The 16,813-nt window shown below is 30.6% G+C and overlaps 1 protein-coding gene across 1 annotated transcript in view; it reads right to left on the bottom strand.

Annotated features, from left to right (window-relative positions):
• The window catches only part of LOC101888435 (protein timeless homolog), a 697,464-nt gene extending 692,318 nt beyond the window's left edge, over window positions 1–5,146 (bottom strand). Inside the window, exons 1-2 of the mRNA XM_059128021.1 lie at window positions 4,839–5,146; window positions 4,455–4,778 (exon numbers count right to left, since the gene is read on the bottom strand). Coding sequence (XP_058984004.1) covers window positions 4,455–4,778; window positions 4,839–4,940 — 426 coding nt within the window. The 5' untranslated portion in view covers window positions 4,941–5,146. The remainder of the gene's footprint in view (window positions 1–4,454; window positions 4,779–4,838) is intronic.
• Window positions 5,147–16,813: the final 11,667 nt, after the last annotated feature.

The raw sequence follows: 16,813 nt of genomic DNA, 5'->3' as shown, positions 1-16,813 counted from the left end.
CAATATTTATATCACATTTATTTAGGTCCGACACGAAATGGACAATGTTGGCCCATTTCTTTGAAACCTGTCAAATATATTTAAAAAATCGAACATTGGCTGATGGTATACATCTGTCGGTAAAACCGACTGATACTTTTAAACTATTATTATTGTAAAGGACTTAAAAAATATTTTTCAATCAAATTAACTTTAATGTGGAATATTCATTTGTTTTTAAGGATATAGTTTATTTTAAGGATAATTTTCGTTGGGGACACCATCAGAGTAAATTTCTATGTCGATTTTGTTATGTACGTGAGTTTCTTCGCCCGCCAATGGAAATGGCAATAGAGGTAACCATATTTAAGATATGACTTTGAAACTTTGCACAGAATTTTATATTTTTTCCAGGATAATTGACATTAAACAGACAATTTACTTATTTACGTTACTTCAATGTTGTTTAGTATAAAGTATTGGGTATATGGGCTTAGCGTGAATGCAATTAAATTATACATTTTTTCCAAATTAGTTTAAAACACTTAAAAATATTTTCTCGTTAAATCGAGTTGAATATAAAACCATTTTTATTTCTTTTCTTCTTAAGAAAAATAAAAACTTTGTAGTTTTGAATAACTATTGTTGTGGTTTTAGTAATTATTATTGTTATATGATTTATTGTTGTTTTAGGAGCAGTTCAACTTTTGCAGACACATATTTTTTATCCTTTAATTAGAAGAAGTGTGTTTTATTTTTTTTTACTTTTTTGATTCTAAAACTTTGACTTTTCAAAGAATTTTGTAACTTTGCCAGTCATACAACAATATTTGAATGGAAACTGTAATTCTTGTTTTTTCTTTACAACTCTCAGCCATTTCTGTCTACTCAAAATGCAATTTTCTTAACATTTTTCTCTCGTTTTTGTTTGTTTTTTTTTTTTGGTGTAAGTGAATTGTGTGTCTGTGTGTGTTTGTCGTTTTCGTCCTCAAAAACTAAAACAGTGACAATTGCTTTTCAGTCAAGTCATTTACATGACTTGAGTGGATGCGACATTAGAGTGGTCAGTGATTAGAATAATTCATAATTTATATTTTAATATACAATTTCCTTCGGGTTAATAATTCCTTGTGAGCATTCAACAGCTGGCATCATTTTTATTTGAACTGAATACTAAAAAATTAAAGTTTATTTAAACATGGCAATTTTGGTTATTGATTTGTAAATTTAAACATTCTCAACCCTCCTCGCTATTACATTTGTCACATTTGTTTAAGAAAAATCTCATCATTGTCTACGTTGACATTTCAAGTTATTCTCGTTTTTTGGCCCATCTCAGCCAATGTCTGTCGGGCTGAAGTAGAGTTGCATGTGCCATTGCCAGAGACTCTGCCTTAAATGCGTTTGAACTTTTCATGCGATTACCAACAACGAAAAAATCCACCAACCTCAGCTTCCCTTCAATCTTTCTACTCTCGGAATTGTTTTTCGACAACTTGGGGTGACAAATGTGTCAATTCAGTTTTTCGTTTCTTCGGAAATGTGTCTGCCTGCCTGCCTGCCATGAATGCTTGTATACCCAGAGAAGTGTTTGTGTAACTACAGACATACATAAATGTATGGGGTCGACGACGTCTTCGTTCAGCCTGGTGGTGATGTCTGTCTGTATGTCTGCTACTTGTCTGTAAGATGTCTCCTTAAGACAAGATTAAGCTAAAAGTTTGTGTTCTTGCATACATCTGCAAGAATGGTGACAATAAAAATTGGAATTTTGGTTTCTTCGAAGAAAAACTTGGGACAACACAAAAATAAATTCTGGAACCACATTGTACTTGCCAAACATTTAATTGTTAGAAGAAACGATTTTTTTTTTCAATTTTAGTTTAGAGAATTTTAAGAAAACTTGTTGCTCTACTATAAGTTGAGATTTTGTTTTGATTGTTAAGTAAATCTCAAGTGAATTTCTGAGAAAGCGTAAAATAGTAGTTGAAATAGAAAATGCGTATTTGTAGAATTCATTCTTTGGCTGGTAAGCAAAGATAACAATATTTTAAGTGGCATTGAGGATTAAAAGGTATGAAGTGGGCAAATTTTGGCATTTTTTATGCCAACATGAGCAATATTATACTAAAATGGAACCAAATAGTTTTGCGCCACCTTTTTTAATTCGAACATGTGGCCAAGATCTTCAAAATATCATACTCATGATTATTATTATAGAGGTGCTATACCAAAATCTGCAACTAAGTGAGATTTATTAATGAATTGTTATATAGGGTGAGATTGTTATAAGGGTGAAAAACTTCAACCAACTTCAGACTGCTGTCATTTCTAAGCCACTGGTCCGACAGCTGTTGAAATTATTCCAGTGACATCTCATTATATTATTTACAAGCGTACAAAAGGATTTTGGTGAGAATTTTCCAGAAAAAAAGTTATTCGAGGTGGAATTCAAACGTGATAGTGTGATTTCTTTTTATTTGGCTGGAAAACCACAAGTGGCTATCGTTAGAGCACTCCAGCATTTAAATGCTACCGTGATAATTCGTGCCAAAGATGACCAATTCGAACAAATCTAAACTTATTCTAAAATTAGATGCTATTTCCAACATTTTTTGCTTTCATTCAATAAAATTTGAAACAAAATGTAAAAATGATGGCGTTTGACTTTGTTGCAGTTTTTTTATCTCACCCTGTATATTCATGGCCTCCAGTAAATTCGTCCTGGCTGAACTTTGATTACCCTCCACTATTTGAAATGGCTTTATAAATTTTCAAAAAAAAATCCACATTCCAATTAATTATGTAGCAAAAACAACAAAATACCGAATAATGGAAGGTACTGTTATTATACGAAGACGAGGACTTGTATTTGTCATAGGCTGTAGTATCTACTAAGATCAAATACGAAATCTAAAACAATCCCGGTAAATAATGTCGAATGTCGTAAAATCGAATATAGAAAGGTACAGTAATATGGGGGGTTATAAAAAGACCTGAACCAGAATATGCAATACGATGTCATACAATGTAGTACCCATTGGGAATTGTAAATTCCAAATTTGAAACATTTTCGGTGAAAAGTGCGGCACAAATCATTTGGAGGTACATACCCAAAAACACAAAACACACAAACAAGTTGGTTACAATTATCAAAATACCGAACATCGGGAGGATAGTGGCTATAGAAAAATGTTGGCCCATATAGAAATAGTTCGATATAAACACAAGAGCCCACTAAGGAATACAAATACTGAATTGTAAATAATATCGTAAGAAAATGTGACTAAAATCTCAAAATACCGGACGTGGGGAAGTACCTTCATATGGGGGCTATAGGAAAACGCTAAAACACTAAACACCGAACACTAATTCGTTAAAGATTATGGCTAAAATCGTCAAAATATTCCTTATCCTGGACATTAGGCAGAACCAGAATAGTTAAACAACACAGCATACATCACTGTTACAACGTTATCGACTTAGAAATGTAGAAACAGAATGATAAACTTAATATAACCTCCTTACTATGTTTGTGGAAGGTATAAAAAAATAACGAGAACATTTTTACGTGACGTCTTGTACCAAATATAGATTATGTACATATGTATTTATAGCTATATATAAACCGATTTGGTATAATTCAAAATTCAAGCTAACCTAAAATCAATTGAAGTAATATTTACAAAAATTTAGAAAATGTTAGAACAAACAGCGTTTCTGACATATACCAAATATCATTGTCATGGATCGCTTATTATAGCTTCGGGAACTTTATATATGGGAGCTGAACCGATTTATCTAAAATATCGTAAGCATGCTTCTTGACAGAATTCGATCGTATGCTTTAAAATGTTATTTGGTTTTATTTCTGAAATTCTATTTGGTCAGATATTCCGCATACAATAAATCAGAAATAGGAAAATGGTATTTTGAGCTATTTGAAGCTTAATGAATTTGGCGTTAGTTGTACCAATTTAAGATTGAACCTTGGCCCAGACAAATGAGTTGTACAAAGCTTTATCTTAATCCTTCAACATATTCGACGAGCAATTGTCTTAAATAATATATAACGGGCGTAAACGTTTAGTTTTTCATCTTATAAATGCACAAAGACAGAATATCCTTTACCACAGCGTGTTATGACTTTACTATGGTATAGATATTTCGACCCTTGTGGAAAACTTTATTAGAGCTATACCAAAAGTATAGGGGTTAAAAACGAATTGATAAAATAATTTGCGCTACTCAAAGATTAAAATTCAGGATTTAATTACTACTGCAAACTATTGATATTCAAATAAAAGGTGAACTTGCAAAGGAACAACATTTGCAATAAATTATCACTTATAATTCGGATGTGTTGCTCAAATGGGCAGTAATACTTAATTAAAAACCACATCAGGCAACAGCCGTTGAGTATTTTTCCGTTGGTGTAGTTTTTTATCGTTAAATTTAAAATCTCCAACACTTACCACTTCCAGGGAAGTCTTCAGCTTTCCAAACAGGGCTGCCCATATTTTGTCACGGGTAAAGGCACTCTTGTAGCCTTGTAAAATATCAATTAATTCCATGAAAACTTTACGGCCATGATTGTCCTTGGGTGGACCATCACGATACAAAAGCAATGTGGGATTGGTTAAGATGACCAAAAGACGTATAAGAACATCGGCAAATTCCTCATCATTTACATATTCCGGCAACATATAAACCAAATCGGTTTGTAAAACTTTGGCATGGCCCAAATGACGGCGATATTCATGGTTGTCGTGATCACGACGTAAAATCCAAATTAAATGCTAAAATATACAATCAAATATTTACAATTTCCAATTCTTGTCAGATATTCCTCCACTTACCTTTAGGCCTTGTATGGCATCAGGCTCAGCCTGATAACGTTGGCCATCAGAATAACCCAAGGCCGCACAAGTTGCATCAATGTCAGCCAATAAGACCGACATGGTTTGGCTTTTTATCTGTTTTTTGTAGTTTTTCTAGACAAAATTTGCACTTTTTCTTCGCGTATTAACACGTGCTACCTCTTCCCGACGACTTCGCGATAACTTCACTGCGAAAATAAATTTTCTTTTCACTTTATTTCTTTTTCACAACACGCATTGACGATTTTAACAACCACCGGGTTCGCGAGTAAACAAATAACTGAAAAACAACAACAAATTCAGTATTTGTCATTTTTGCCCGCCATTTAGCATGTCAATAAAAACAATAACAAATGCCAACATTCTCACACACAAATTCTCTCATATGGTTTTCTCGGCACGCAACGGTGTTGCCATATCTGTAATTTTGTTTTAAAGCTTTTTGCAGAAAGCTCTTGTCTCATCGTGAATGTTACTAACCCGTGGTGTGTGTCGTTGCTAAGGTTAGTAGATCACGAATGAATGTGTGTGCACTACTCTGCTTATCAGTTGGGACTTTTTCTTTGGTTTGTTAATTTACACCGGACGTTAAATGAAACTATTATTTGAAATAAATTTGATAGAAAAATACAATGAGTGCTTAACTCAAAATATTATTTTAATATTTTGTGAACAAGTGAGAAATATTCACATTTATAACTTTTGAAGAGGTATAAACTGCTGTATACATTGTAATAAATTCTCTTGTATCTTAGCACTCAAATAATATATTTTCCTCAAAAAAGGGAATTTAACGGAAAAACGAACGTTCTAACGCTAAGAATTAAATTCAACTAAAAGTCGATTATGGCCTTTTATACCCTACACCACAAGGTGGTAAGGGTATTATGTCTTTGTGCATTTGTTTGTAACATGGAGAAGGAAGCGAGATAGACCCATTGTTACTTTTGAGAATCTTTGAATATTTTTCGAGTTATGCATGTCAATCCGTCTGTCCGTTCATGTATTCTTGTGAAAAAATGCAGGTCGCATTAATTGTCCGATTGAGATGAAATTTAACCAATTTCGGGTTAACAGTGCGACAAATGACCTGAATCTTGGCATATCCGACTGCATTCAGTCTAAAAGCAACTACATTACATTTGGTGAACAACGTATATGTTACATCTGATTTAAGTTTAAGCCCCTCACATTCGTTATATGCATTCGACATCAATGATATTTGGTACCAGTTATCAGATACAGCCCAGAAATACCTTGGCCAAATTTTATCAAGATCGGTTCATATTTGGATATAGGTCCCACATATATATTCAACCGATTTGGGGTTAATTGTGCACCAAATAGCCAATATCTGTCAAAAAGTCCTGCATTTTGGTACATCCAACCGAATTTAGTCTAGAAGCAAGTACATCAAATTTGGTGAAAATCGGTTTAGATATAGCTATAGCTACCATATATATGTTTCATTCGATTTACCAGATATCTTATAAAGCTCCTCTCATATTCGTAATACGCATTCGACAACAATGCTATTTGGTACCAGATATCTTATAAAACTCCGAAATACCTTTGACAAATTTAATCGAGAACAGCTAAGGTTTGGATATAGCTTCCATATATATTTTTAATCTGATTTCAGGTTTATTATGCACATAATGACTAATATCATCCCAATTGGAGTGAAATTTGGTATCAGATATCGTATAAAGCTCGGAAATACCTTTGCCAAATTTAATCGAAAACAGCTAAGATTTTATTATGCAAATAATGACTAATATGGACGTACGTCTCCATTTTGTGCAACTCGACATCGATATAAATATGTTACGGGAGCTCTACTAAATATGCTTATTGGTGTAGGGTATAATATAGTCGGCCCCGCTCGACTTTTAATTTTTCTTTACTCTTTTAAATATTTAATAATTCATTCCTAAATAACTAATCACATATATTAGCTTAAATCGCTGAAAAGCGAATATTAAGGGTGTTATGGCCACTTTAAAATATTCCATTAGTCATGCCTAAAAAACTGATCACAAATAATAGCTAAAATCGTCGAAAAGTGAATATTTAAGGTGTTATGGACGTTTTAAAAATTTCGAAGTTCACGCATAAATTACTGATCACAAAAAATTGCTAAAAACTCTGAAAATTCAACATTTAAGATGCTATGGCCATTTTGAAATATTCAATAATTCTTGCTTATATAACTGACCACAAATAATAGCTAAAAACCCCGAAATGTCAATATTTAAGGAGTTATGGCCATTTTAAAGTATGCTATTTTTCCTCTTTAAAAAACTGATCACAAATAATAGCTAAAAACCCCGAAATGTCAATATTTAAAGAGTTATGGCCATTTTAAAGTATGCTATTTTTCCTCTTCAAAAAACTGATCACAAATAATAGCTAAAAACCCCGAAATGTCAATATTTAAGGAGTTATGACCATTTTAAAGTATGCTATTTTTCCTCTTTAAAAAAGTGATCACAAATAATAGCTAAAAACCCCGAAATGTCAATATTTAAGGAGTTATGGCCATTTTAAAGTATGATATTTTTCCTCTTTAAAAAACTGATCACAAATAATAGCTAAAAACCCCGAAATGTCAATATTTAAGGAGTTGAAGTATGCTATTTTTCCTCTTTAAAAAACTGATCACAAATAATAGCTAAAAACCCCGAAATGTCAATATTTAAGGAGTTATGGCCATTTTAAAGTATGCTATTTTTCCTCTTTAAAAAACTGATCACAAATAATAGCTAAAAACCCCGAAATGTCAATATTTAAGGAGTTAAAGTATGCTATTTTTCGTCTTTAAAAAACTGATTACAAATAATAGCTAAAAACCCCGAAATGTCAATATTTAAGGAGTTATGGCCATTTTAAAGTATGCTATTTTTCCTCTTTAAAAAACTGATCACAAATAATAGCTAAAAACCCCGAAATGTCAATATTTAAGGAGTTGAAGTATGCTATTTTTCCTCTTTAAAAAACTGATCACAAATAATAGCTAAAAACCCCGAAATGTCAATATTTAAGGAGTTATGGCCATTTTAAAGTATGCTATTTTTCCTCTTTAAAAAACTGATCATAAATAAAAGCTAAAAACCCCGAAATGTCAATATTTAAGGAGTTATGGCCAATTTAAAGTATGCTATTTTTCCTCTTTAAAAAACTGATCACAAATAATAGCTAAAAACCCCGAAATGTCAATATTTAAGGAGTTATGGCCATTTTAAAGTATGCTATTTTTCCTCTTTAAAAAACTGATCACAAATAATAGCTAAAAACCCCGAAATGTCAATATTTAAGGAGTTATGGCCATTTTAAAGTATGCTATTTTTCCTCTTCAAAAAAGTGATCATAAATAATAGCTAAAAACCCCGAAATGTCAATAATTAAGGAGTTATGGCCATTTTAAAGTATGCTATTTTTCCTCTTCAAGAAAGTGATCACAAATAATAGCTAAAAACACCGAAATGTCAATATTTAAAGAGTTCTGGCCATTTTAAAGTATGCTATTTTTCCTCTTTAAAAAACTGATCACAAATAATAGCTAAAAACCCCGAAATGTCAATATTTAAGGAGTTATGGCCATTTTAAAGTATGCTATTTTTCCTCTTTAAAAAACTGATCACAAATAATAGCTAAAAACCCCGAAATGGCAATATTTAAGGAGTTATGGCCAATTTAAAGTATGCTATTTTTCCTCTTTAAAAAACTGATCACAAATAATAGCTAAAAACCCCGAAATGTCAATATTTAAGGAGTTATGGCCATTTTAAAGTATGCTATTTTTCCTCTTTAAAAAACTGATCACAAATAATAGCTAAAAACCCCAAAATGTCAATATTTAAGGAGTTATGGCCATTTTAAAGTATGCTATTTTTCCTCTTTAAAAAACTGATCACAAATAATAGCTAAAAACCCCGAAATGTCAATATTTAAGGAGTTATGGCCATTTTAAAGTATGCTATTTTTCCTCTTTAAAAAACTGATCACAAATAATAGCTAAAAACCCCAAAATGTCAATATTTAAAGAGTTATGGCCATTTTAAAGTATGCTATTTTTCCTCTTTAAAAAACTGATCACAAATAATAGCTAAAAACCCCGAAATGTCAATATTTAAGGAGTTATGGCCATTTTAAAGTATGCTATTATTCCTCTTTAAAAGAACTGATCACAAATACTAGCTAAAAACCCCGAACTGTCAATATTTAAGGAGTTATGGCCATTTTAAAGTATGCTATTTTTCCTCTTCAAAAAAGTGATCATAAATAATAGCTAAAAACCCCGAAATGTCAATATTTAAGGAGTTATGGCCATTTTAAAGTATGCTATTTTTCCTCTTTAAAAAACTGATCACAAATAATAGCTAAAAACCCCGAAATGTCAATATTTAAGGAGTTAAGGCCACTGATCACAAATAATAGCTAAAAACCCCGAAATGACAATAGTTAAGGAGTTATGGCCATTTTAAAGTATGTTATTTTTCGTCTCTAAAAACTGATCACAAATACTAGCTGAAAACCCCGTAATGTCAATATTTAAGGAGTTATGACCATTCTAAAGTACGCTACATTCCTCTTTAGAAAACTGATCACAAATAATAGCTAAAAACCCCGAAATGTCAATATTTAAGGAGTTATGGCCATTTTAAAGTATGCTATTTTTCCTCTTTAAAAAACTGATTACATTTAATAGCTAAAAACGCCGAAATGTCAATATTTAAGGAGTTATGACCATTCTAAAGTATGCTACATTCCTCTTTATAAAACTGATCACAAATAATAGCTAAAAACCCCGAAATGTCAATATTTAAGGAGTTATGGCCATTTTAAAGTATGCTATTTTTCCTCTTTAAAAAACTGATCACAAATAATAGCTAAAAACCCCGAAATGTCAATATTTAAGGAGTTATGGCCATTTTAAAGTATGCTATTTTTCCTCTTCAAAAATTGATCATAAATAATAGCTAAAAACCCCGAAATGTCAATATTTAAGGAGTTATGGCCATTTTAAAGTACGCTATTTTTCCTCTTCAAGAAAGTGATCACAAATAATAGCTAAAAACCCCGAAATGTCAATATTTAAAGAGTTCTGGCCATTTTAAAGTATGCTATTTTTCCTCTTTAAAAAACTGATCACAAATAATAGCTAAAAACCCCGAAATGTCAATATTTAAGGAGTTAAAGTATGCTATTTTTCGTCTTTAAAAAACTGATTACAAATAATAGCTAAAAACCCCGAAATGTCAATATTTAAGGAGTTATGGCCATTTTAAAGTATGCTATTTTTCCTCTTTAAAAAACTGATCACAAATAATAGCTAAAAACCCCGAAATGTCAATATTTAAGGAGTTGAAGTATGCTATTTTTCCTCTTTAAAAAACTGATCACAAATAATAGCTAAAAACCCCGAAATGTCAATATTTAAGGAGTTATGGCCATTTTAAAGTATGCTATTTTTCCTCTTTAAAAAACTGATCATAAATAAAAGCTAAAAACCCCGAAATGTCAATATTTAAGGAGTTATGGCCAATTTAAAGTATGCTATTTTTCCTCTTTAAAAAACTGATCACAAATAATAGCTAAAAACCCCGAAATGTCAATATTTAAGGAGTTATGGCCATTTTAAAGTATGCTATTTTTCCTCTCTAAAAAACTGATCACAAATAATAGCTAAAAACCCCGAAATGTCAATATTTAAGGAGTTATGGCCATTTTAAAGTATGCTATTTTTCCTCTTCAAAAAAGTGATCACAAATAATAGCTAAAAACCCCGAAATGTCAATAATTAAGGAGTTATGGCCATTTTAAAGTATGCTATTTTTCCTCTTCAAGAAAGTGATCACAAATAATAGCTAAAAACACCGAAGTGTCAATATTTAAAGAGTTCTGGCCATTTTAAAGTATGCTATTTTTCCTCTTTAAAAAACTGATCACAAATAATAGCTAAAAACCCCGAAATGTCAATATTTAAGGAGTTATGGCCATTTTAAAGTATGCTATTTTTCCTCTTTAAAAAACTGATCACAAATAATAGCTAAAAACCCCGAAATGGCAATATTTAAGGAGTTATGGCCAATTTAAAGTATGCTATTTTTCCTCTTTAAAAAACTGATCACAAATAATAGCTAAAAACCCCGAAATGTCAATATTTAAGGAGTTATGGCCATTTTAAAGTATGCTATTTTTCCTCTTTAAAAAACTGATCACAAATAATAGCTAAAAACCCCAAAATGTCAATATTTAAGGAGTTATGGCCATTTTAAAGTATGCTATTTTTCCTCTTTAAAAAACTGATCACAAATAATAGCTAAAAACCCCGAAATGTCAATATTTAAGGAGTTATGGCCATTTTAAAGTATGCTATTTTTCCTCTTTAAAAAACTGATCACAAATAATAGCTAAAAACCCCAAAATGTCAATATTTAAAGAGTTATGGCCATTTTAAAGTATGCTATTTTTCCTCTTTAAAAAACTGATCACAAATAATAGCTAAAAACCCCGAAATGTCAATATTTAAGGAGTTATGGCCATTTTAAAGTATGCTATTATTCCTCTTTAAAAGAACTGATCACAAATACTAGCTAAAAACCCCGAACTGTCAATATTTAAGGAGTTATGACCATTTTAAAGTAAGCTATTTTTCCTCTTCAAAAAAGTGATCATAAATAATAGCTAAAAACCCCGAAATGTCAATATTTAAGGAGTTATGGCCATTTTAAAGTATGCTATTTTTCCTCTTTAAAAAACTGATCACAAATAATAGCTAAAAACGCCGAAATGTCAATATTTAAGGAGTTAAGGCCACTGATCACAAATAATAGCTAAAAACCCCGAAATGACAATAGTTAAGGAGTTATGGCCATTTTAAAGTATGTTATTTTTCGTCTCTAAAAACTGATCACAAATACTAGCTGAAAACCCCGTAATGTCAATATTTAAGGAGTTATGACCATTCTAAAGTACGCTACATTCCTCTTTAGAAAACTGATCACAAATAATAGCTAAAAACCCCGAAATGTCAATATTTAAGGAGTTATGGCCATTTTAAAGTATGCTATTTTTCCTCTTTAAAAAACTGATTACATTTAATAGCTAAAAACGCCGAAATGTCAATATTTAAGGAGTTATGACCATTCTAAAGTATGCTACATTCCTCTTTATAAAACTGATCACAAATAATAGCTAAAAACCCCGAAATGTCAATATTTAAGGAGTTATGGCCATTTTAAAGTATGCTATTTTTCCTCTTTAAAAAACTGATCACAAATAATAGCTAAAAACCCCAAAATGTCAATATTTAAGGAGTTATGGCCATTTTAAAGTATGCTATTTTTCCTCTTCAAAAATTGATCATAAATAATAGCTAAAAACCCCGAAATGTCAATATTTAAGGAGTTATGGCCATTTTAAAGTACGCTATTTTTCCTCTTCAAGAAAGTGATCACAAATAATAGCTAAAAACCCCGAAATGTCAATATTTAAAGAGTTCTGGCCATTTTAAAGTATGCTATTTTTCCTCTTTAAAAAACAGATCACAAATAATAGCTAAAAACCCCGAAATGTCAATATTTAAGGAGTTATGGCCAATTTAAAGTATGCTATTTTTCCTCTTTAAAAAACTGATCACAAATAATAGCTAAAAACCCCGAAATGTCAATATTTAAGGAGTTATGGCCAATTTAAAGTATGCTATTTTTCCTCTTTAAAAAACTGATCACAAATAATAGCTAAAACCACCGAAATGTCAATATTTAAGGAGTTATGGCCATTTTAAAGTATGCTATTTTTCCTCTTTAAAAAACTGATCACAAATAATAGCTAAAAACCCCGAAATGTCAATATTTAAGGAGTTATGGCCATTTTAAAGTATGCTATTTTTCCTCTTTAAAAAACTGATCACAAATAATAGCTAAAAACGCCGAAATGTCAATATTTAAGGAGTTATGGCCACTGATCACAAATAATAGCTAAAAACCCCGAAATGACAATAGTTAAGGAGTTATGGCCATTTTAAAGTATGTTATTTTTCGTCTCTAAAAACTGATCACAAATACTAGCTGAAAACCCCGTAATGTCAATATTTAAGGAGTTATGACCATTCTAAAGTACGCTACATTCCTCTTTAGAAAACTGATCACAAATAATAGCTAAAAACCCCGAAATGTCAATATTTAAGGAGTTATGGCCATTTTAAAGTATGCTATTTTTTCCTCTTTAAAAAACTGATTACATTTAATAGCTAATAACGCCGAAATGTCAATATTTAAGGAGTTATGGCCAATTTAAAGTATGCTATTTTTCTTCTTTAAAAAACTGATCACAAATAATAGCTAAAAACGCCGAAATGTCAATATTTAAGGAGTTATGGCCAATTTAAAGTATGCTATTTTTCCTCTTTAAAAAACTGATCACAAATAATAGCTAAAACCACCGAAATGTCAATATTTAAGGAGTTATGGCCAATTTAAAGTATGCTATTTTTCCTCTTTAAAAAACTGATCACAAATAATAGCTAAAAACCCCGAAATGTCAATATTTAAGGAGTTATGGCCATTTTAAAGTATGCTATTTTTTCCTCTTTAAAAAATTGATTACATTTAATAGCTAATAACGCCGAAATGTCAATATTTAAGGAGTTATGGCCAATTTAAAGTATGCTATTTTTCTTCTTTAAAAAACTGATCACAAATAATAGCTAAAAACCCCGAAATGTCAATATTTAAGGAGTTATGTCCATTTTAAAGTATGCTACTTTTCCTCTTTAAAAAACTGATCACAAATAATAGCTAAAAACCCCGAAATGTCAATATTTAAGGAGTTATGGCCAATTTAAAGTATGCTATTTTTCTTCTTTAAAAAACTGATCACAAATAATAGCTAAAAACGCCGAAATGTCAATATTTAAGGAGTTATGGCCAATTTAAAGTATGCTATTTTTCCTCTTTAAAAAACTGATCACAAATAATAGCTAAAACCCCCGAAATGTCAATATTTAAGGAGTTATGGCCATTTTAAAGTATGCTATTTTTCGTCTTAAAGAACTGATCACAAATAATAGCTAAAAACCCCGAAATGTCAATATTTAAGGAGTTATGGCCATTTTAAAGTATGCTATTTTTCCTCTTTAAAAAACTGATCACAAATAATAGCTAAAAACGCCGAAATGTCAATATTTAAGGAGTTATGGCCACTGATCACAAATAATAGCTAAAAACCCCGAAATGACAATAGTTAAGGAGTTATGGCCATTTTAAAGTATGTTATTTTTCGTCTCTAAAAACTGATCACAAATACTAGCTAAAAACCCCGTAATGTCAATATTTAAGGAGTTATGACCATTCTAAAGTATGCTACATTCCTCTTTAGAAAACTGATCACAAATAATAGCTAAAAACCCCGAAATGTCAATATTTAAGGAGTTATGGCCATTTTAAAGTATGCTATTTTTTCCTCTTTAAAAAACTGATTACATTTAATAGCTAAAAACGCCGAAATGTCAATATTTAAGGAGTTATGACCATTTTAAAGTATGCTATATTTCCTCCTTTAAACAACTGATCACAAATAATAGCTAAAAACCCCGAAATGTCAATATTTAAGGAGTTATGGCCATTTTAAAGTATGCTATTTTTCCTCTTTAAAAAACTGATCACAAATAATAGCTAAAAACCCCGAAATGTCAATATTTAAGGAGTTATGGCCATTTTAAAGTATGCTATTTTTCCTCTTCAAAAAAGTGATCATAAATAATAGCTAAAAACCCCGAAATGTGAATATTTAAGGAGTTATGGCCATTTTAAAGTATGTTATTTTTCCTCTTCAAAAACTGATCCCAAATAATAGCTAAAACCACCGAAATGTCAATATTTAAGGAGTTATGGCCATTTTAAAGTATGCTATTTTTCGTCTTAAAGAACTGATCACAAATAATAGCTAAAAACTCCGAAATGTCAATATTTAAGGAGTTATGGCCATTTTAAAGTATGCTATTTTTCTTCTTTAAAAAACTGATCACAAATAATAGCTAAAAACGCCGAACTGTCAATATTTAAGGAGTTATGGCCACTGATCACAAATAATAGCTAAAAACCCCGAAATGACAATAGTTAAGGAGTTATGGCCATTTTAAAGTATGTTATTTTTCGTCTCTAAAAACTGATCACAAATAATAGCTAAAAACCGCGAAATGTCAATATTTAAGGAGTTATGGCCAATTTAAAGTATGCTATTTTTCCTCTTTAAAAAACTGATCACAAATAATAGCTAAAAACCCGGGAATGTCAATATTTAAGGAGTTATGGCCATTTTAAAGTATGCTATTTTTCCTCTTCAAAAAAGTGATCATAAATAATAGCTAAAAACCCCGAAATGTCAATATTTAAGGAGTTATGGCCATTTTAAAGTACGCTATTTTTCCTCTTCAAGAAAGTGATCACAAATAATAGCTAAAAACCCCGAAATGTCAATATTTAAAGAGTTCTGGCCATTTTAAAGTATGCTATTTTTCCTCTTTAAAAAACTGATCACAAATAATAGCTAAAAACCCCGAAATGTCAATATTTAAGGAGTTATGGCCATTTTAAAGTACGCTATTTTTCCTCTTTAAAAAACTGATCACAAATAATAGCTAAAAACCCCGAAATGTCAATATTTAAGGAGTTATGGCCAATTTAAAGTATGCTATTTTTCCTCTTTAAAAAACTGATCACAAATAATAGCTAAAAACCCCGAAATGTCAATATTTAAGGAGTTATGGTCATTTTAAAGTAAGCTATTTTTCCTCTTCAAGAAAGTGATCATAAATAATAGCTAAAAACCCCAAAATGTCAATATTTAAAGAGTTATGGCCATTTTAAAGTATGCTATTTTTCCTCTTTAAAAAACTGATCACAAATAATAGCTAAAAACCCCGAAATGTCAATATTTAAGGAGTTATGGCCATTTTAAAGTATGCTATTTTTCCTCTTTAAAAAACTGATCACAAATACTAGCTAAAAACCCCGAACTGTCAATATTTAAGGTGTTATGGCCATTTTAAAGTAAGCTATTTTTCCTCTTCAAAAAAGTGATCATAAATAATAGCTAAAAACCCCAAAATGTCAATATTTAAAGAGTTATGGCCATTTTAAAGTATGCTATTTTTCCTCTTTAAAAAACTGATCACAAATAATAGCTAAAAACCCCGAAATGTCAATATTTAAGGAGTTATGGCCATTTTAAAGTATGCTATTTTTCCTCTTTAAAAAACTGATCACAAATACTAGCTAAAAACCCCGAACTGTCAATATTTAAGGAGTTATGGCCATTTTAAAGTAAGCTATTTTTCCTCTTCAAAAAAGTGATCATAAATAATAGCTAAAAACCCCGAAATGTCAATATTTAAGGAGTTATGGCCATTTTAAAGTATGATATTTTTCGTCTTCTAAAAACTGATCACAAATAATAGCTAAAAACCCCGAAATGTCAATATTTAAGGAGTTATGGCCATTTTAAAGTATGTTATTTTTCCTCTTTAAAAAACTGATCACAAATAATAGCTAAAAACCCCGAAATGTCAATATTTAAGGAGTTATGGCCAATTTAAAGTATGCTATTTTTCCTCTTTAAAAAACTGATCACAAATAATAGCTAAAAACCCCGAAATGTCAATATTTAAGGAGTTATGGCCATTTTAAATTATGCTATTTTCCTCTTCAAAAAACTGATCACAAATAATAGCTAAAAACCCCGAAATGTCAATATTTAAGAAGTTATGGCCATTTTAAAGTATGCTATTTTCCATCTTAAAAAACCTGATCACAAATAATAGCTAAAAACCCCGAAATGTCAATATTTAAGGAGTTATGGCCATTTTAAAGTATGCTATTTTTCCTTTTTAAAAAACTGATCACAAATAATAGCTAAAAACCCCGAAATGTCAATATTTAAGGAGTTAT

Source organism: Musca domestica, unplaced genomic scaffold (genome assembly GCF_030504385.1).
Source record: "Musca domestica strain aabys unplaced genomic scaffold, Musca_domestica.polishedcontigs.V.1.1 49, whole genome shotgun sequence".
NCBI lineage: Eukaryota > Metazoa > Arthropoda > Insecta > Diptera > Muscidae > Musca > Musca domestica.
This window is presented reverse-complemented; position numbering and strand designations above follow the sequence as displayed.